Source organism: Gambusia affinis, linkage group LG18 (genome assembly GCF_019740435.1).
Source record: "Gambusia affinis linkage group LG18, SWU_Gaff_1.0, whole genome shotgun sequence".
In the NCBI taxonomy this organism is placed as follows: Eukaryota; Metazoa; Chordata; class Actinopteri; order Cyprinodontiformes; family Poeciliidae; genus Gambusia; species Gambusia affinis.
The window spans coordinates 20,822,773-20,845,368 of NC_057885.1; the positions used below are offsets into that span (position 1 = coordinate 20,822,773).

General features: G+C 37.9%; 1 protein-coding gene across 9 annotated transcripts in view; it reads right to left on the bottom strand.

The window, feature by feature from the left end:
- The window catches only part of dysf (dysferlin, limb girdle muscular dystrophy 2B (autosomal recessive)), an 88,259-nt gene that overhangs the window by 5,266 nt on the left and 60,397 nt on the right, over nucleotides 1-22,596 (bottom strand). For all 9 annotated transcript variants that reach the window (XM_044097541.1, XM_044097542.1, XM_044097539.1 and 6 more), the window contains 11 exons: nucleotides 21,176-21,304; nucleotides 20,923-21,078; nucleotides 20,754-20,845; nucleotides 17,930-18,100; nucleotides 17,705-17,847; nucleotides 14,678-14,817; nucleotides 14,513-14,601; nucleotides 11,728-11,823; nucleotides 11,492-11,633; nucleotides 5,389-5,488; nucleotides 676-848 (listed from right to left, as the gene is read on the bottom strand). In XM_044097541.1, coding sequence (XP_043953476.1) covers nucleotides 676-848; nucleotides 5,389-5,488; nucleotides 11,492-11,633; nucleotides 11,728-11,823; nucleotides 14,513-14,601; nucleotides 14,678-14,817; nucleotides 17,705-17,847; nucleotides 17,930-18,100; nucleotides 20,754-20,845; nucleotides 20,923-21,078; nucleotides 21,176-21,304 — 1,431 coding nt within the window. The remainder of the gene's footprint in view (nucleotides 1-675; nucleotides 849-5,388; nucleotides 5,489-11,491; nucleotides 11,634-11,727; nucleotides 11,824-14,512; nucleotides 14,602-14,677; nucleotides 14,818-17,704; nucleotides 17,848-17,929; nucleotides 18,101-20,753; nucleotides 20,846-20,922; nucleotides 21,079-21,175; nucleotides 21,305-22,596) is intronic.

Genomic DNA, 22,596 nt, shown 5'->3' on the forward strand with positions numbered 1-22,596 from the left:
AACTAGTAAAAGAGATATCCCAACATTTTTTTTATTTCCTTATTAATGTTTTGGCTGTTTATTTTGTGGCACTAACTCACATTCACCAGTAAGAATTTAGAGTAATTTTGCTAGCCTGGATGCTAACTGCCCTTAGCCTAAATACTCAATTGCAATAATGTGACCGTTAACTACTACTAGCCTAAATGTTAGACAGTGTGCTAGTTAACTGTCGCTAACTTAAATTCTAACTACCGTGAATGTAACTGTTAATGGTTGCTAGCCTAAATGCTAATTACCAAGAGTGTGAATGCTAACCGCCATCTTTGCAGAAGATGTTAGATCGCAGCTGCTATATGCTGTTATAAGCTAACGCCTTAAAGCAGTCAAGCAGTTTTATGATTATATTACCTTGATTTAGATACCTTGGTCCATGATAAGTATAAAACTGTAGATTTATTTCTATTATCAGCTAAGTTTATGATTTTCTACGGTTTGCTGAGTAACATGTTTTATTTTGTACTCAAAACGAAACAGATTGTATAGTGGAATTAAAATCTTACTCTGCATTGTTTATTTGCAGAAGAAGCTCAGTGTAAACGTAAGCCGAACAGTCAAAGTTGTTACGAAAAGAAGCAAATTTCTGAAGCTACGACACTGTTACACAGAAATCAGTGCGCCTGCTTCTTTTCTCACCGCGATGATCTTCTCCCCGTTTTTCTCACAGGTGCAGGGCCACCACCCTTTGACCGTCTTCTGCTCGAACAGAGACACCAGTTTGTCTGTGGGTTGGTCCAGCGTCTGCAGGGTGCATTTCTCTGGAGACTTGGCAGGACGCAGCATGTGGTTCAGGTCCATCGCCACGTGGCCTGAACACATTTTAAGACCAGATTATTCCCCTGGATAGCAAAAAACTTTTTTTTTTGGAAAAGGTTGACATATTAGCCCAACATCTGACCTGACCTATGACCCCAAATACATGATATGTACCAACAATGGTGGATTACACGTTTGAGATGCCGCTGCTGGAGAAACTTTGATGAACAGAAACATCATCACACATCAGATACTAACCAAGCCAGCAGCTAGTAAAAGTCAAGCTAACTGCTACTCAGAATCAAGCTAGCAACTCTTTAGAGTGATCCAAAGTCAAGCTAACTGCTAATTAGACTCAAGCTGCTTGCTAAACACAGACTGGTTAGCTTGGATACTTTGAATCAAGCTAGCAACCATTTAGAGTCAAGTTAATAGCTACTCAAAGTCAAAATAACTGCAAATCAGAGCTAAGCTAAATTCTAATTAGGCTTGTGCTGCCTGGTAATCAACAACTATTTGGAGTCTAACAGCTACTCAGAGCTAAGCTAACCGCTACTTTTGATGTGTTTTCTTTAAACTGGGAATTTACATTTTCCAAGTTTGCAGTTGCGAAAATAAAAACACCCTTTGAAGTCAGAATTATGAAAGGGAAGGTAAAAGATCAAACAACCCCAAGTTCACCATCCAATATGGCTGCCTGCAGATAAAATCCTGCAAATCAGAGAAAGGTAGCCAGACTACTTGGAGTCAACCAATCAGAGTCGCGCTAAAATCTCCTAAAAGTCAAGCTACCAACTATTTAGAGTCAAGCTAATATATGCTCAGAATCGATAAAACTGTTAATTAGAATTGAGCTAACTGCTAATCGGAGACATTAAAAACTACTGGGAGTCAAGCTACAAACCAATCAGGGAAAAATCAGCAGAAGCTGAAGTGGGTCTGAAGTGAACAGTAAAACCAGCAGATGAGGCCAGAGCGAAAGGCCAACTGAGACCTGATCCCAGTTAGCAAGGATGGATTTTGTAAAACCTAGATTTTGGTTTTATTACATCCATTTCTTGGTCTGTATGATGATTAATTGGCTTGTGAGTGATTTACAGGTGATCCTGCGATGAAGGCTGGTTATTAAAGTTTTAGTTTTTGTTGACATAAAGTATGGAGGTCTGCAGGAAGACCAGGCATCCACTGGAAGTGTTTTTCCAGAGCTAGCCGGAGTTCAGAAGCGTGTCTGCAGGAAAGCGGCTCGCGTCTGACCCTCACGCCGTGCAGGAAGATTAACCGTCGGCGGTCCGAGCCGACGAGCTGCAGACAGGCAGGCACGGAAAAAATGCTTTGAGGTGGCCACACACCCGCAGCCGAGCGAGACGGTGACAGACAGGAACAGCTCCGAATCTGGATTCTTCATCTTCCTCATCGAATCGCCGCCGCAGAGGGACGAGCCGCAGCTCAGAAACCTTCTCTTTTCTTTCCTTTTTTATTTTTTGAGCGAACTGAGTTATTTCAAGAGACGGGGTTGAGGCAGTCAGGGGTGAAGGAAAGGCAAAATTTTGACAGCTTGACTTTGGTGGAGAAAAAAAAATAAAATGAGCTTCTCCCTCCCGGCCAAAATGCCGACACAGTGGAAATGAAAGAGTGTTAATTCTAAAGATAAATGTTATCACAGTAGCTGTCCGTACATCGCACATATGGTTCCTGGGGTTGGTTTACACCCTAATCCGTTGCCAGAAAGGAGGAAAATCTGTCTGGATGTCAAACTCAAATTGACTTAAGTGTCCGTCTCCCCCAGAAGGCTCTAATATGTGATTCTAATTCACTTAGAGGGAAAATAATATGGATGCAGTTAAGAGTTTCTGCAGGAGAAATAAAATGTCAGGAATGTATGAAAACAAAACTGGTCTGATTTTTAAAACAAACTGGTTTCATTTAAATAAATGTAAATAAACATTGGTGCAACTTCCACCACTTTTATTCATCCCTGGTTTAAATCTAAAACAGAAAAATCCAACTTTACGCCAGAGTAAATTTATTAAGTGGAGAATATTTTACTAATCTGTTGGTGCCATTCACAATTCCTATTAAATAAATGCAATTTAAGCAATTAAATAATAACACTTAATTGCATTTTAATTGAAAACATTGAAAAAATAAACAACATTTTCACTTCAAAAAGCACTTTTTGGTACTAAATTACTGAATAAACAGTCATATAAGCTCAACAACAGAAATATTTTTGGTTTTTAATCTTTTATTTTTGTTATTAACCCTCTGGAGTCCATGGACGCGTATACGCGTCTTTTTTACATGTCTGCTTTGCGTCGACGTAGCAGCAAGACTCCACCTCCCCCATTCTCACTTTCAACTTGTGCTTAAAGTGTACATTTTAAGCTACAGACCAGTTTTTAAATTGTGTTAATAGGCCAAGTAAAAACGGAGTTATGCTAAAATAAGTAAACCATATTTTTCCAAATGTCAGAAATGTTAAAAACGGGCTTTTCTAGGAACGTGACAGGAAATGAGCTTCAAACGCAAAAAACGAAACGCAACATTAGATTCCTTTGTTATTGGAAATCGCACATCTTCAACAAATAATTATGGGCTGTATCTTGTTGCTAAGAAACGAAGTAAAGTTGCTCAAGTTACGGTGAAAGAGAAGCGGAAACGGAGTAGCGGCGGAAACGGAGTAGCGGCATAGGCAGTGCGATCGCAAAATTGATGCAAAGATATCGGGGCGATCGGTGGCATCCCTAACTAATTTCTTTTTAGCTTAGTGGTTTCTGTTCTGTATATAAAGGATTATGTGAAGAATGAACGCGCAGCAGGCAGTGGCGCTCTGTTTTGTGCCGGAAGACGAAGAGGGGAAACCCGAAGCCGCAATCTGAGCGCAGTGAGGATTGACATGATGACGATGGCAGATCGATCGTTCTTATTAGCAACTGACAGAGTATCAGAGACTGAAGAGTATGATGAGATTCTGGCAGTTTGAGAGGCAGATGCTCAGAGATCCAAGCAGGGGAATGGCGGCACTGCGCAGCTGCAAGGAGTCGATCACTACGGGGTGATGCAGAGCCGCTCCTCCAGCAGCTAGTAGTAAACAACTTACACCCACGGCTATCTCCGGGAGCCAAGGTTTTTCCTATATTCCAAAAGACCTTTTTTTACCTTGTTCCCCCAAACAATTATACATTTTTTGTCATCTTGTTTTGACTTATGATGTTTTTTCAAAAATTGCATACAAACGAATGAAGAATTGCCTTCATTTTCATGCTAATAATGTTGTAAAACTGTGTTGCTTGCAATACTTTTACATCAGTTTAAGAAATTTACAGTATATATTGTAATTCTAAATTATAAAAAACATTTTTTGTGAATATTTGACATTTTCATAGTGAAATATTTTTTATTTTTTCAAATCGGATTTTGTTTTTCTGTGACTCAAGGTTCAAAATGCAGCCACAGTATGTCCAAAAGTAAAAACTAAGTATAAATTCATAAAGTTCAGCTTGTCCTGAAAACAATGATACCACATGAGGCAATATTATATATATTATTATGGTTTCTTTTAGGGTAAAATCAAAATTGGTCAAAAACGACCTTATGTACCTGGACCCCAGAGGGTTAAACCACCAAATTGGTGCAACTCAGTTTTCAAATGTTTCAGGAACTCCTGTAATTTTTATAAATGTGAACATTGGACGCTGACATTAGCATTTAGGACGTCTGTGGTGCTGCTACTTGTTAGCATTCAGGTGCTAATTTATAGCTTAGCTAAAATGCTAACTCAAAATCTACCAAAGTACTGCAGTAAAAAGTGTCATCTATAAGAACTATGTCTGCACAGTAAGTAAGGAAACATAAAATTATGTTGTTATTCCTGAATTACGTGATGATTTAATCACAGTAAAAGCTGCAGTAACTTCTATAAAGAATATATATTTGTTTACATCTTTGTTAAAACTGTCAGATGTTGTAACAGTTTGTTATGAGACAGATAATCTGTGAAAAGATTGATCTCATCCACCTCTTCCCTGATCTAATATTGCCATCTGAAGACATGTGACCAATCAGAGCCAAAAGGCGGGGCTTAGCGCTGTCAATCCTCCTCATGTACTTGATGCTAAATGTTCTAATGGCAGAGAAACACCTTACAGATACAGAAAAACCGTTTAGCCGCCGTTATTGGTGGCTATGCTAACTAGTCATAGCATTCGCAACAGGCTACGCTAGGGTGATTGGCAGCACTGGGACTCGCATCTTGGCTCTGATTGGTTGTTTCTAGTTAGCACATCATTTTTATTTTTTACAGATTATTTGTTTTGTAACAAACTGTCAACATGATGACAGCTTCAACAAGAATATTTTTTATAAAAGTGACATTCTGCGGTTTTAAGCACCTTTTCCTAACTTTTCTTCTTCGTTTATCATCTTAAGTGTTGGATCTTTCTTCTTGGGCTTCTACATTTTGGTCAAAAAGGTTTATTTCAAGCTGAGAGTAGGATTTTTCAACATTTTCCAGCGTGAGATGGTACTATAGAGGTATAAACTACACTGGTACAACAAGCATGAATTATTAGGGTTTTTTTTGCTTGTTTTTACCAAGGTAGTCGTCAAAGGAGAACTTGTCATTGTCCCAGATCTGAATGGTGAGTTTAGGAGCCAGCTTGGTTTCAGTTTTATCGATGTTCCAGAAATGTTCCTGCACAGAAAACAAGAAAAAGATTCATAATTAGGAACATGATCTCTTTATATTCCAAGCACAACATGGAGATAAACCATCATTTCCACCTTTCAGGAAAACATTTTGGGTTCATGTCTCTACCAGCATAATGTGACATCTCATTGTGTACTGTCTCTTTAAGACAGTAAATACTGCATACAATATAGCTTTTAATTTTGTTTTCCAGGCTCAAAACCTTAAAGCTGCAAGGAAAATCCAACCCAAACATGGCTTATTGATTGATTAGCTGCTATCTGGTCAAAAAATAAATAAAAGTTTGTGTTTGGGCGCCATGTTTGTCCTGATGTTTTCTTTGGGTCCAAAGCTGCTTCCTTTAGGTTGGAGCAGCGCTGCATCACTGTTTCTGCCTATGAGTGTAGATTCACATCCAGGATCCTGCACCTAGACTGCCAGACAGGATCTGATCCAGTCTCATCTTGGTGCTAATCGGCTTCACTCTGTTGCAAAGTTCCTCTCCTTCCACCTGCGACAGTCTGCCGCCTGTCGAGTTGATAGAAATATTGGTTTTCACACATGGACTTAAATGGATCTGAAGTGATTTGTAGCAAATGTCAGCTTGTCGCTAATCCTAAAATTATTCAGGGTTTTCTACAAAGCAAAGAGCAGCACTTAGCAACCTACCAGTGTGACGTAGTAATTTGAGAATGGTTCAGTATTCAAAACATTCCCTACTTTGCCACAAATATTTTAAAAATACAGCTGTAAATTATGCTTTGATCCCATTTTATTGAAGGTTTGGACAATTATTAGTTTATGTTGTTGCTTCAGCATAAAGGAAAGCCTAATCCAACTGTGTTCTTAGTACTAACAATTTTTTTTTCCTGAATTTTGGTGGAGCTATCGTAATTACACAACATAATTATCATATTTGCACAATGCTTCCTGACAATATACAATTTTTTAAACATATATAGAAGATTTCTGCACTTATACCATCAAATTCAGCCTTCTATTGCAAGAAACCTCATCACATATCCAACAGCTAGCTAAATTCAAGCTAACAGCTAATCAGAGTCAAGTTAGCGACTACTTAGAGTCAAGTTAAAAGCTATTCAAAGTCAAGCTAACTACTAATCAGAGAAAATATAGTTACTTGGAATAATGCTAACAGCTATTTAAATTTAAGCTAACTGCTAATTAGACTCCAACTGTATGCTAATTAGGGGCAGCTTGACTCTGCCAATCAGAGTTAAGCTAATTCTAATAAGAGACACATTAGCAACTTTACTAAGATTAAAGTTAACAGATGATACAAGTCAAGCTAACTGCTAATTAGACTTAAGCAACTGGTAACCAGAGACAGGTTAGCTTGAGTACTTGGAGTACAGCTAACATCCAATCAGTCAAGCTAACAGGTACTCAAAATCAAGATAGCAACTAGAGTCAAGTCAACAGCTATTCAAAGTCAAGCTAACTGTATATCAGAGCTAAGCTAACTGCTAATTACTCATGCTACCTGCTCATCAGCAATTACTTGGAGCCAAACAAACAGCTACCAGCAGCTACTATAGTGAAGCTAACAGCTACTTTTTGTGTGTTTTCTTTGCCCTGTGAAGTCAAGTTTTCCAAATTCACTGTTGTGAAAATAAGAACAAAACCTTGATAAATTCTGACTGGGAAAGTCGAAGACCACCAAACAAAATCAAGTTTCCCATCAAATATGGCTGCCAGCACATAGGATCTTGTAAATGTATCGATTAAGCTCATTTTGTGCTCACATAAAATAAAGCAAAAATATATTATCAGCTTGCATTTTTTAAACTAGCTAGCTCCAAAACAATTAGCAAATCAAAGGATTTTCAAACTCAATCAGTTCAAAAACAGTATTAGCGTCACGCTAACAGACAAAATCAAGCTAACTGCTAGCCAGAAATAAGCTAGTGCGAATGAAAAGTTAGATTTTTAACATGTTTAATCAAAACTCAGTGTTATTTCCTCTCCTTTCTTACATCGCTTGTAGTGAGCGTTAGCATGGTGCAAAAAACAGACAATTTAAAAGCTGTCCTCTGCGAGTTTGACACTCTGCACATTGACGTTGTGATGGCAACTGTTATTCAATATATTGTGCAGCTAAATGTAATATTAAAATATTTACTTAAAGCCACTTTTGACAGTGTTGCTAATATCACTTCTTGCTATTTTATCTTAGTGTTGATCAGCTGAATGTGTAAAGTTGCTCTCGTACACACATCCTCCTGTCAACCCAGGAAAGCAAATGTTGCCTTTATTGCTTGTAGCCTTGTTCCAGGAAAAGACAGAGATATATTAGATTGCTTCTGTTTTTTTAAAACAATAAAATTTGTGTCTGTCCACCTAATTTGTTCTGCTTGTTCCCCAACACCCAGAGCCAACTCCAACACTTGACGATAACAGAGACAAACAGTAGAGTAAACATAACATCCTCTGTGTGTGTGAAGTTAATAATGTCTAGATCCTTGGCAAAGCGTGTTCAACGTCTGGCTTGGTTTGAGTACAAACTCTGTCCAAGTACATTAAGTTATTACTCCACCGCTGTCATGAGCAGCAGCTGAGGTGAGTTTGAGAAACTGTTCTCTATAATACTGAACAACATAAATCATGTTCTTGGTGTTGCCAGAGTTCTAAGTACAGTCCAGCATTTCCTCAATCCATCTTTTTTTGCCTTCTCTGAGACCCCATTGATCGTTGGAGAAGATTTGTAGAGGAAGCAGCAGGACACTCACAAAAATAAAATAGTTTAAATGGACCTTCATGCAAAACTCTCTTTTGACTTCCCAGGTATTAAAAACAACAAACAAACGTCCAGCTGTTTTCTGGAAATAAGTTAATGTTTTTTGGTGTTTTTAAAATGCTTAAAGAACCTCCTGAATGTTGAGTCACAACTGACAGGAACTGTGGCGTTACCTAGCAACCTCTCCGGAACTCTGCCCGTCGCCTAGCAACCGAAACAGAACTCCTGGTTTTCAAATTCAAAATTACATTATTGATCCCGAAGGGAAATTAAATAGTTTTACCGCTGTACAATGGCTGCTGGAAAAGACTTACCATCCAGAAACCAATTATTCCTCCTTATCTTTCTCACTTTATCAACGGCATCAACTTGTTAAGTCAATGGTTTTTATTTTTTATCCAAGAATGACTCTGTGCAAAAATTTACGGAATATGTTTTGTATAGGCCAGGGACGTCAAACTCATTTACATATTGGGTCACATCGACATCACAAATGTCCTCAAAGGGCTCGTTGTGGCAGAATGTACTGATAAAACACATAAAACTGCTACAACATGAATAAATGGCCAATCCTGCTTTAAAGTTTTTAACTTTCTTAAAGTTAAATACTGAACATCTTTTCACATTGATGTAATTTGGCAGCATGTAGCATGTTATTTTGAAGGTTTCATTTAGGTGTCCTGTTGGACTTTAGAGGGCCACATAAAAAGCTATGATGAGCCAGATTTGGCCCCCGAACCTTGAGTTTGACACATGTGGTATAGGTCACAGACATGTCCTAACTTGTTCAAGGAACAATAGGTCACCCTTAATGCTTTTAGGTGATATTTGGGTAAAGTTGTAGATTATTTGGTTGATAATGAATAGAAAATGTGAAACTTTAAGGTAAATTATCTTCAAATGTGATAAAAAGTTTCTCCAGATTTCTGTAGATCCAGTCATAAAACCGACGCTACGCCACTGATCCGTCGTTCTGAGGTTTCTGTCTCCATGGACTCCATTTCTGGCCGCCTCTCTCCACCCAGCAGAGTCTCATTTAAAACTCCCCGTTGTCTTTTCAGCTGCTCCCTGATTGAAGATGCTGGTGAGAGCGAGCGAGCGGCGCTGTAAAACACGTCGGCAGAGAGCGGCTAAAGAGGCTCGGCGTCCGGCCAACCAAAGCACATGACAGCCGGCTGGTTGTTCCAGCTTTCGGAGCGCTGCTGTTGTTTTAGCGCCTCGCTGCATGTTTTTGTTGAGTCTCTGGGCTTTCAGCGGCATCCACTCCTCCTTGTGGAAATGTCACATCATTATTTTTGTTAATTGCAGGCAGCAGTGGATTAGTAAGCGGGAAGGGAGGACCTCGTCTCAGTCTGACTCAGCTCTCTGATCCATAACTCCTGATGTTATGAAACGTCTACCTTTAATTTACCGCCGCGTTCTGCGGCTGCCGTATTATCACAGTTGCAGATGTGATGGTTGGACTGCTGTTGGTCCAGTGGCTGTTAATTACAGCGCTGACATGAAAACGAGCAAAAACATGCAGCAAATGTTCTGTCGATTTGACTGCGCCTCGCTGCAACTCCAAACGTTTCTTCAAATTTGAGGCCAAAGTTTTAAACTGAGTAAGAACTATTATTATACACAGAATAAGTTGATTTAATGTCTTTAAAATAGTGCTGGGTGAAATGGAGTTAAAGACTTATCAAAATACTTAGTCGTACTATTGTAGCAACAATAAACGTGACAATAACACATTTTTTTAAAGTCTTTTTTAGGTAACTATATCCTTATGATTGCATAATACTTCAATTATAGCCTCACAAACACAAACAATGCTTGTAAAAAGCATAAATATGCTCCTTTACGACACTGGTCATATAAAAAAAGTGTTATTTTTGTCACTAAACTACACAAAATAACTGCACTTAATCATATTTTCAAATTAATTTATATTTGAAATTAATTTGACCAACAATACTGGCAATTCTGGGGTTCTTTGAATAATAATTGGAATTTATTCTGGCAATAAATCAATTCTTATCAAGAAATTTATCATGATAAATGACAACACAGTAAATGCCCACAGGAAGAGCAGCCATATTGAATCACAAAGTCCACCTCACGAGTCGTCACAAAGCGAAGTTGATTTTTCCCACTGGGAAGTTGGAATTTCCCATTTTCCGACTAAAACTGGAACGTAAAATGAAATGTGGTGGAAGTGTGTTTGTTTTCCAAGACACACATGAAAGAGTGTGTCTTAAATCAAGTTGTCATGTTGAAATAGAATATATACTTTATTGATCCCCAAGGGGAAATTGCTTAATTAGTCAACATTGTTGAATATGAGCTTCTAGTAAAATGCAAAAAGAATAAATGTTGTAAAATAATCAGTCAAAAAACGGTTAAAAAAGTAAAAAGACGAGAGGATTTCATCCGATGGCTTCACTAGAATGCTGCTGTCTGTAAATTTTGACCAATTTGTTTAGTTTTGTAATATTTGGTCACCATGAAAGTCTTCAATAACACAGAAAAAAGTTGCTTGATTCGTCACAAGTTGGTTTTTTAATAAGTTGTGAAGGATAGCTACAAAGTGGTAAATTTGAGTACCTCATTTGCTCCGCCCCAGTTTGGGCCACACCCCCAGGGTCTCTTGACTCCGCCCACTTTTGAATTTTTCCCTTTTATAGCAGGGTTAGTTACACTTACATTACTACCCAAGACACAACAAATCAATTGATCGCATGATAAATTAAAAATGTCATTAAAAAGTTGCTCCCCTTTAATATTGTTGAAAAGCCGCCATTTTGAGAAACAATGCGAACATTTAACACTCAGTATGAAGTAGTTAGTTTGCACTACCTGCCTCTGTTGACTGTTGTTCCTGTCTAAGTTGACTAATTACCGTTTTTTGAGAAGCAGTTTTGGTTACAGAGAATTCATAATCCATTTTAATTATTGTTTTGTTTATTTTAAATATTAAAAATGTTTTACAGTTCCAGTGTTAAATGTTCTTCAGAAAATCTGAGTTTTTTTGTCTTTGAGTGGCTATATTTCTAATAAAAAGCAATTATTATTATTGTTTATCACAATAACTTCTGGATCAATTTTTTGTACAGGCAAGAGGAAAGCAACAATATTTACTAAACAGAATGACAGACAGTAACGCACTGCGAGTTGGATAAATAACTTCAATCTGATTGGAAATGTGTTTGATTATCGAGAAAATTGGTTCTTATAGATTAATATCACCTTTTTTATGACAGGTTTACCTTCCTATCGACGACGCAGAGCTGTTCTGCTGGCAGGTAGTGGAAGGGAAACAGGAACCTGTAGTTGAAGTTTCCCTCGCCGCCCAGTGAGCGGTAATGGACGTCCGTCTTCTGCTTGTTGTGTTCATGTCCGTCGAGCCAGCTGAGAAACGCAGGCAGTTTTCTGGTTAACTCAACGAACGTCTCAAACAAAACAGAATTTTAAAAAAAGGAAGAACCGAACCAAACCGTCATACCCTTTGACGTAGATGTCGCTCATCCTTTCGCCGCTGATGCTGACATCGTCCAGGATGACGTCGCTGGTGTTCCAGATGATGCAACGCAGGAAGAACCTGCAGGAAAACTAAGTAGCTCAGGAAGTGATCGAGTTACATGAGGAATCAATATCCTTTACTCCAAAAATGTTGCTAATTTCTACTGCTTTTGCAGAACGTTAAAAATAAAAAATAAAAAATCATCAAAGTTCAAGGAGAAGGGTGTCGCTGTTCACATAGCCATCAATGTTCAACTGAATAAACTGATTAAAATAGTTTTACTCAAAAAATATATATCTTAGAATTACTACAGTTATAATAATACTCATTACTGGACTCATGCAGAAATAGAAAAACACAAACTAAATCTAGTGGTAGTTTTATTTTTATTGCTCTCAATCCAGCAACATTAGTGGAGTTAGTTGCTAAACTATTTCACCTTCAGTTGTTATAAAAGTGGCATATATATTTAATATGATGTAAAAGAAATTTGACTTTCCAAATTGGGTCTCTGTCTCTTTAAGAAGCTCCTACCCTAATAAACGATCCCCATCACAACAATGCTTCTCCATGATGCTATTTACAACCATTTGCAGGACATCTGCAGATGTGTAGTTCCACCAGGTGTTTGCTAACTGCTGCTGCTAGTCTAGAGGAGCTGGCTGGGGCAGTCGGCAGACATTAGTTCTCTGGCTCATTAAAATAGAATGAAACATCAAAAAGATAATCAGACTTGAAAGTTTTGGTGGTTTTGAAACCCAAACATTTTAAAATCTTGGATTAGTGGACATAGATTAAAATAAACAAATTAGAGGTCACTAATGCCTGTTGTTGCATTTTCAACACATAGCAGTTTGCCTTCATTTAGTGGACTCAGATTAGCCCCAATTTACCAAATAAAAAAAAAATACCATAACGTATATAAATTTAATAGAAACTGTTCATTTCTGCTTAAATTAGAATCTTTTAGAAGCAAAAATATTTTTTATATTATTGTGATAAAATTCAGACGGACATGGATGAACTGATTCCACTGTAACATAATGAATAAAGGGTTTATTATTATCAACTGTGATACCGAGGGTTTCGTTCTAAATAATTCTACAACATTCAACATAAAAAAGTGGTCAAATTGTCAAAATCATCAGTTTTTTCTTTTGAAGAAACATTTTCTTTTACTCTTGGGCCAGAAAAAAAAACTTGGTTAGAGCTGCCAAATGTCACAGGACGTTTTGAAAACAGAAAACATATAATTTTACATAAATATCTACTACTGGCAATTTGATGTTTTTAAAGAACCTCCATTTTTTTATATTTTAGGGCTTTTAATAAAAAATAAACACAACATTTAGCAAAATATAAAAGCACTTAAATTTCAGGTTAATAACAAAAACACATCTAAAAACATATTACTAGAACTTGAAATTTAATGTAAATGTTAAAAAATAGACTTTGTTATTATATCCAAGTTTAAAAACATAAACTGGTTCCTTTTTAATTTTTTGCCAAAGTTATTAGAGCCACCTTAGGAACCAGAGACTATTTTTCTGAAAATAGAAACAAAATTAAAAAGAAATCTTGTTTAAAAGGGCAGGAAAACTGAAAAAAAAAATACATTTTTTACAACATCCACAACAGCAGATTTAACTGCACAGGGATCAGTTTCCTTCCAAATAATAGGAAAATTACCCTGCGCGATGCTAAATGATGAAATTCCCTCATCTGCCACAAAGACTTCAGTATAAAACGAACAAGATTTTGACCAAACCCCAAAGTTGTCTTTATGACAAGTAATGAATGGTCACATTTTAATACCAGAAGCACAAAGACCACACTGTTGGTATGTGGTGGGAATGCTTTGTGGTACCCTGCTGGGAAAAATGTGTCATTATATATTAGACTTTTCCTATAACAGAAGCTGCTTTGGACAAACTTTAAGCAAGTTTTACATCTGAGTCAGAAGAAAAACTCCATTTTAGTAGCAGCAGAAAGAATACCAGGTCCGGAGAACTTTATTAAGCCCTTAAAGGGCCAGTTGTTTACCGTCACCCAGAGCATGAAACACAAACAAAAACACAACAATAATTGTAAATATTAGCATAGAATATGAAGTTCAAACCAATTAATAGGACGATGAACTAAAATAAATTGGATAATTTACATTTGCCTGATTTATAATTTTTCTAATTTTTCTACCAAAGACTGGATGATAAAGGTCTTCAGTCTGGTGTTTTGGTCTCAACTTGCTTCTTATTTTAAATAATATTTTTGTTTAGAGTCTTTATAATTAATTTTATTTATTGTTTCTGTTGTTTTGTTTATTTTGAATATTTTAAAATATCTTCCAGTTTCAGTGTTAAATGTCCAAAATATTTAAAGTTTGTTAATATTTGAGAATGTTTTAATGTAATTACCATTATATTACTTAAAAATTGTGTCAAAACAACAAAAATATTGTTTATCACAATAATTTCTGGGTCAATTTATTGTCCAGACATTTGTTATTGTGACAGGCCTACCGTCTGGTTGACCTTTGATGACCTCTGGAAAAGTTTCTTAAAATCTTTAAAACCACAAACTAAAATTTTGCTGCACAAGCCAGCTTTTAATTTGAAAATCCTGGATGGATTTTGCTGTTCTCCCTCTTTCTGGTGCACTCACCACACTTTTTCCTTCCACTTAACTTTCTATGAATTCATCTTCTTTAGCATTTCGTTGCCTCTTCTCCGTGTGAAGCCACCCAGAGCTTTATGTTTTTGGTTCTTACTTCTTGGCCTTGCGTGGCATAACGTTGAACGGGGGTCCAGGCGGTCCAAGAGACTTGGGGAAGACGTCCACCCACATCATCAGTCGCCCCTGACGGACACGACCAGCAGCCAGTCAGGAAGCAGAAATCACAGCTGAAGCTACAGGGTGAGAGCGTGCCTGCTACCTGCTCTATGTCGGGCTGCAGCGGGCTGTAAAGTGGTCGGACCTCCACATGCTCGGGTACCAGGCCCATTTTCCTCAGGATGTGAAGGGACAGCCGCTCCTTGAGTGGACCGAGGTATTGCTTGGACACGTCTCTGTCATCTGAAACACACCAACGTTTGGTTTTAGAAAGGTCAACAGGAGAAAGTGGGGCAGGACTAATCCATTATTCACGTTGCACGGTCTCTGTGTCGCAAACAAACCAGGAATTTTCCAAGAGAAGAGAAATTAAGAACGTCTGAGGTCAACGTCAAGAGTTTATGATCGATAACGTTGAGTCATTAGAGAGAGGAGGACGGAAAGACTGAGGAGGACAAAAAGGGGCGGTGAGGAAAAAAGAGTACCGGAGATAGAGGAGAAAGGAAAAAAGGAAATAAAACCCACACTTTGAACGTTTTTATACTTCCGTTTGGGTTTATTGGCTGGTTTGTCTAATTTTGATCCGATCTAACTGACCTAAGCTTCATACTGTCAATATCAGAGCAAGACGTAGAGAAACTGCAACTAGTTTACAAACTTAATGATGAACAAGAATCAAACATGCAGAACCAACACTGAACTGAACCCAGGACAACCGGGACCAACATTTATTTTAATCAGAACAAGAATCCAGAGAAACCTGCTGGTTTATAACTTATGGACAACTTGTTCTTATTAGACATGGAAACCAATATGTAGCTTTGAACTTTTACCTTTTTGTCTTTCTTTTGGTTTTGATGTTTGTTTCTACCAAAAACTGGATAATACAGGTTTTCAATTTGGTCTCAACTAAACATTTTATAGGGATAATTTTATTTACAGAGACTTTATAATTAGTGTTATTTGTTGTTCCTGTTGTTTAATTTATTTATCTGGATATTCCAGTGTTAAATGTTTACTTTAATTTCAAATTTATTCATTTATGAGAACGTGTTCCTGCATTATAATCCTTGGAAATGACAATATTATAGTTTATCGCAATAATTTCTGGGACAATTTATCGTCCAGAAAATTCTGTTATTGCGACAGGAATCAAACCAACCCTAGATTACTGAATGGATAAAATATTTAATGTGTGCACAATGGAAAGGAATAGATTTAAGACCAAACAATTTAGTTTAAGACGGCAAATTTGTGTCGACTGCGTGAAAGATACGATTTTATTTTTAGTGACCGAGGTTGATAATCAACTCTGTTGTAACGGACATTGTTGAATATTACTCTATTAGTTTGTGTAATTCTTTAATTATAATGATCTTTTAATCATTTCTTTGCAATTCTTTCTATTTATTTATTAAAATTTCTTCATTTTGCATTATTCCATTTTTTATTCCAGTCATTATAATTTTTCTCTGAGTTTTAGCAGCTGTATTATTTATAATAATGCTCAGTTCTACTGTTAATCTCTTTTTGAAATTGGAAAATTTACTTTCTTGGGAATCAATGAAGATAAAATGAACTTCAAAAAGCTCCAACAAATTGGTACCAACAACTAATCAGCTAAAGAGCCTTGCTTTTACTTTCAGAGCTGATGTTGAAATGTGAGCCTGAGGGTCGTAAATTTAGCCTTTGGTTCAGATTTAAAGTGTAATATTTGTAGCCATGATGGAGGAGAAAGGAAGGAAAGAATATTTCAACCAGACTTAATTCTGGATGTGGAGTGAAAAAAAGAAACCAAAACCAAATGGATATCATGAAAAATGAACTTGAGCTGGATGGTGGAACGAAAGCTAATAAGTCGGAAAAAAAGGGGAGCCGTCCAGTTAGCGCATCCGCTCGGCGGGCAGTGAGCTGACGCACAGTAACCGCGACAACCGTGGAAAGAGAACGTGGCGTCGCTCCTCTTTGACCGACAGGCGACCGCGATGTGGATGTTGGCAAACACACACACACACACGACTGCGCCATAAATCACCAAACCGACAGCCATGACCTCGAGTCGCGGCGCGGCGCAGCGGCGGCGGCGGCCCTGGAGCGCGTGTGGCCTCGGTTCAGGGGCCAAAATGGATCCTGAACATTTATCTCATGGCTCTGCTCCTCAGGTGGTCCAGCGGTTTCCTCCTCAGCTCCTCACAGACGTCAGGGGAAGAGGAAGAAGCCGAGCCACCAAAAGGGAGCATCAGGGCTGAAATTAATCTGCTTATTAGAGATTTCTTGAGATTAATCTATGATAATAAATACGGATTTGCTTTGTTCTGTCAACAGTAACTGAAAATAATGGAAGAAAAAGTGAAATAAAAAGGTCAGGATGAAGGTTCAACTTCTTACTGGTTGACTTAAAGTGGAACTATTATGCAAAATTCTAATTATTATACTTCCATTTTGGTCTAAAATCAGACCAAGCACTTTAAAAAAACAACAACAACAAAAAACCCCAGTTGTCCTTTTTGGTAATAACTTTATGTTTTTTGGCGTGTGGAAAATGAGTCGTTTGTTGGTTGTGAAAAAGGCTCCACTTTTGCTTTTCAAAGTTGTACTTCTGTTTTTCTGTCAAATTTTTATGCTTTTTGCCTTTTGAAAACCACAGTAATAACTGTTTATCAGAGTCAAGGCACTGAAAAGAGGTGCATAGTGGTTTAACCTGATGGAAATGCTGTGGTGGGAACCGAAAAATAGCTGTAAGAACAACTATAGAAACAACTACACACACTGGAAGTCAATGGAGATTGTTTTTACATCTATTTAAGGTCTGTCAGTCCTTATCTTTGGTTAGACCAGAAAGTAAAACGTTGAAATTTGACTTTTCCCCCCAAAAGGTCCCAGCCAAATTCAACCTAAATAAAAACCTCGAAACTTCAGGCTTGGTCGGCCCATTTAAACAACCGCAACCACATTCTGGACCACATTTAAAGTTCAACAGACGCCTTTTCACCTTTCGACCACATTTTCACATTTAGACTAAAGACAACGTCACCATTTCTACGTCTGCAGGATGAAATGTCAACAAACATCAAGGAAGAATGAAAAGAGAAAGTTGTTTTGCGATTTATTTTGAGCGGATGTTGCTCACCCAGGTCTGCGGCCGTGTATCTCTGCCCTCTGAACCGGACTGCTTCGTCTTCATACACGGGCTTCCTCAGGTTTCGTCGCTCACACAGCCTGCAGAGCAGCTGCCTGGGAGTCAGCTGATCCCTCCACTGGTTTACCCCTGATCTAATATTTAAGTAACAAAATCTGTAACAAAATGCAGTTCTGGAAGACGTAATCCCAGTTAGAGGTGGGTGAGTTTACTCACATGCAGTAGGACTGCGGCAGGCCGCACGTGGCTCCATATTTGGACAGGAAGCGGTTCTCCAGGTCGATCAGCGTCTCTCCGATCTTCTCGTCTTTGGTGAGCATGTCATGGTCGTACAACGTCACCCGCAGGTCTTTCTCCAGAGGGAGGGAGCAGGTGAGCTCGAACAACCTGCAGAAAAAACAGCTTCAACTGAACCGAATGTTTCTGTTTCAGAGACCCAGAAACACAAACTGAAGCTAATGTTGTTGTTTACGTTCAGAAAGTTTGTGCATGCGCACAATAATGGAGGGCAAAAAGACGATTCTTTTGCTTTCCCTTCAAAGCCGGTAGAACAACTCTGTTCACTAAATGAAACCTGGAGATTTAGGTGTCATTGATTCAATGCAGAACAACCAAAAACCACTTATTTCTTCTTTTTTCTAATAATCTGTGTGAGTCGCTCTATATACACCCATTGCCATAGCAACTGACTCAGAACAGCTCCACTAGTGTGTAAGAATTCAACAACAAAACACACTCAAACATTTATCTCAATGTACAGGACGGTTTTATGTTTTCAGGCTTGATGTCTATTTTTAAATACATGATAATCTGAACACAGATGATTAAAACTCCTGCTCTGCTGAGTTTGTGTGTAGGTCGCCTTTGGTTTTGTTATTTTAAACTGAACTAAACACACCGAATTCCACAGCACATCTACATGTTAAGATTTTCAAAGTCAACCTAGCATAGCAGACCTACTTCCCCCTCCTTTCCTTTTTTATTTTAATTAAAACTTTCACTGACTTGTAAAAGGTGATATGCTTGGGCCTTGGAATCCCTGTTGTAATGTTGACAATTAACAGCAAAGCATTGCATCTCTTTTTCATTTACATGTCACATGTACATTTAAGAATTAGCGTGCTATGCTAACAACTAAAACCAATGGCAGTCATCATCCCCAAGCATTTAGTAACAGAAGAAAAATCTCCATAAAATGGGAAAAAAAAGATGCACACCGGCCAAAAAGACTAAATATTCATATTTTGCTTTGTTTCTTTACCATATGACCATTAGTAAATTTCCTGGAGTTAGCATGTTAGATTAGAATAATGCGCAAATAAAAATCCACGATATGTATATTAAAAAAAAATTAATTTTGGAACATGACTCGGATTGGACTATGCTATTTCTGATAACTGCAAAGTATTTTTAAGTCATAATCTTCTGCAGAATGTTATCAATCAGATTTTTATTCTAAATCTTATTTTATAGACATTTTTAACACCTTTTAGTTGTTTTGTGAGGACCTCCATGCCCCAATGCTGCGGTTACACCTGAATATATCCAGTAAAGAAAGATTTTATTCCACCTATTATTAAACTGTAGGTCTGGACCGTGATATAGATATGAAATTGATTATTTTGGATGTTTTTGTTTTAAAAGAATGATCCCATAGCTTTGTCACTCTGTGTGCTTTTTGCCTGTGATCAGCTCTGTCTCCAGATCTGATTGGTTTGTGTATACTGACCCCTACTGGCAGAATAACAACACAGAGACAAAACAAAAGATGAGGAGATCAGCATATAGTGACTAATTAACAAGAACAAGATAAATCTGTCAGCTTATTGGAGGTGATGTAATAAATGCTGTCATTAGTGGCTCATTGTTAGCATGTTTGATGTGTTCATGGAAAAGATTGCCTTCGATCTGAGTCATGCTTTGGGCTGGAAAAAGCAAATCCACCCACCAGTGAACACATTAAATGAGACAGAGTTCAGAGGTAGGTGAGATGTAAAGTTATACATTTCCTTCTGAAAATATTCACACCCCTATGACCATTTTGTCCTCCTTCCATGTGTTTTATTGGGGGTTAATGGGAGAGACCAACAGGATGTGGTACAGAACTGTAAAGTGCCTCCAGAAGGTTTTATTCAACGACTGCTCTGTATTTGGATCTTTCCATCCAGTCAGAGCAGCTTCCATGTCTGAAGTAAATCCTCACCATGACATGATGCTGCCACTGCCATGTTTTACCATAGTGATGGTCTGCTAAGACTAATATGAGTACTCCACATATTGCTTTGAATGTCGACAAAAAAAGCTGAAAGTTTGACCTGACCTGACCAGCTCATCTTATTTCCTGTTACGTAAACATAGCATGTAACAAACTGCAAACAGGAACCTTTGGACTTTACTTTAACATTGCACTTCTTCTTTTAATTGTTACAAAATTAATTGGTTTGAAGATAGCACAGTTATTTGTACCACTGATGTTTGGCGTATTTAATGATATTAGATTTTAGAGTCTTACAAGGCTTTAAAGCTCCTGCAGGTTTGTATATCCAAGTTTCAGGCTGAAGTTTCTGTTATGAGGGATTTTTTAGCCAATGTCTAAGGTGTGAATACAAAACATAGAATTACAATATACAGTAAATATTCCTACAGGGATCAGACTTGAAATACAGAAACACAGTCAGTCAGTTGGATCGATGGTTGGTTGGTTGGAAGGATTAGTGGAAGGATGAACGGATGGATAATTGGTTGTTGGATGGATGGTTGGTTTGGTTTGGTTGATGGATGGATGTATGGATGAACAAAAGGATGTAGTGTTGGATGATTGGTTGGTGGATGAAGGAAGGATGGATGGATGGATGGATGGATGGATGGACAGACGATTGGTTGGATGGATGTACAAAAGGATGGTTGGTTTGGTTTGGTTGGTTGGATGTATGAATGAACAATTGGTTGGTAGATAGATGGCTGGATGGATGGATCATGTTTTCCTTAATGAATCTTTTGTTTCTTCTCCAAACCGGCAGAGCAAAGGAACATCACTCACCTTCCAAACACCGGGTCCAAGGTGCAGGGGATGTAGTTCTCATGGTCACTGATGCTCTTCTTCCCCACGGTGACCTTGACGTAAGGGTCACACTAAAAACACAGGAATGTTTTATTTTAAATCTAATTATGAAATTATCTGTTTCCAGGTAGGTGTATCAAAGACTCACCTTCCCATTAGCGTCTTTGGGCTGCAGTCCTTGGGCCTGGATGACGTAGACCCGGACCAGACAGTCCTCGATGCCGTTGGGAGGCAGCTTCTTGAACTGCCTGGGCGGAGCAGGAGCTGACGGGTCGTCTGGCACCGGGTAGATCTTAAACATACCCTGATAACAGAGGAGGCGTCACAAAACGGGTTTCACTTAATAAACACATGGAACCAAATATCAGAGCTTGAAAGGTGGCGTCCATTTTGGCTTCTACCTTGAACTCTCCCACCACTGAAGGGTCTTCTCCTTCATCCTGAGTCTTTCCTCTGTACAGTTTGAATGTTTGGCAGAAATCAGAGAGGCCCTCAAATCCTTCAACCTTCTCCAACTCCTGGTCATACACCTGAAATTAAAGGGAAGGATGTGATTAAATTAACAGCAAAAATAAAGAAGAAATCTAAAACAAGATTAAAAAAGTGGGAAATAAAGTGTAAAAGAAAATGGAGTCAGAAGAAAGAAAGCATTCTTTCCTTCCCTCGATAAGCTCTAACATATGAGGAAATTTTATGTCTGTGTGTTTCAAGAATGACATTATAAAATATCAACAAGAAACTTACTGGCTGTGTCAATTATACAAGTAAAATTTACAGTTTTACAAGAAAAGTATCAACACCCCATCACTTTTTCCAACTGTAACCAACAAGTACAAACGAAACAAAAAATAAACAACAAAAACATCACAGCAAATACTTGAATGATGCAAACTCAGAAACAAAAACAAAAAAAAATTAAACAGATGCTGCAGACAGGAAAAAAACATACAAAAAAAACCCAAATGAAAAAAACCGACTGGGCTTCACTGAGGTTGCTAGGTAACAGGCTGGGCTTGGCAGGGGTTGCTAGGTGACGGGCCATGTCCACTAATTTGCGACGTTACATTCTAAAAGTTTCACTTTCCAAATGCCAAAAAAAAACAAAAAAACCCCCCCAAAAAAACCATTAACTTATTACCAAAAACCCACTGGGTGTTTTTTAAGCACTTGGGTTGTTTTTAGTAGCAGTTGAGGTCCAAATAGAAATATAAAAATGTACAAAATTCACACTGATATCGAGCCATTGTTGTAAAGACTCGTGTATTTTTAAATGTTTACATCTCACCATTTCATAAGATATTCTCAGATTGTTTTTTTAAACATAGTTCTAATTTACAGACCTGTCCTGAAACCAAACAGTTGTGATTGCTTTCTGTTAATACTACTCACACTCTTGCCTTAGTCTTTTAGTGTTTTTGACTAAACTCTTAGCTGCTTCTATCTACAGTGATCATGAGTTTTCCAAGAAAACCCCCACATTGTTTCATAGGTCATAGCAGCTTAATTCAAGTTTTGTAGGACTCAAAGTGAAGCCAAAAGGCGAACACACACAGAAACGCCTGAACTACGTTGGCGCTGGCATAAGATATAGTCTGCGCTGTTAGTCGGAGCTGGGCGGGGGCGTCTTTGTGTCAAAACTACAAGAAGGTTCATTTGTTTTCATTAGGGATGTTTGTTGCATCAGTTGTACAAGTGAGTCTACAAATTCTGCCAAAGAAAAAACTCAATCTTCGTCACAAAGGAGGCTTTAAATGGGAGGCTGAAAAGGAAACACTAAAAACAGGGTTTCAAGATTCGACCGATGACGTTACCTCGTTTTACT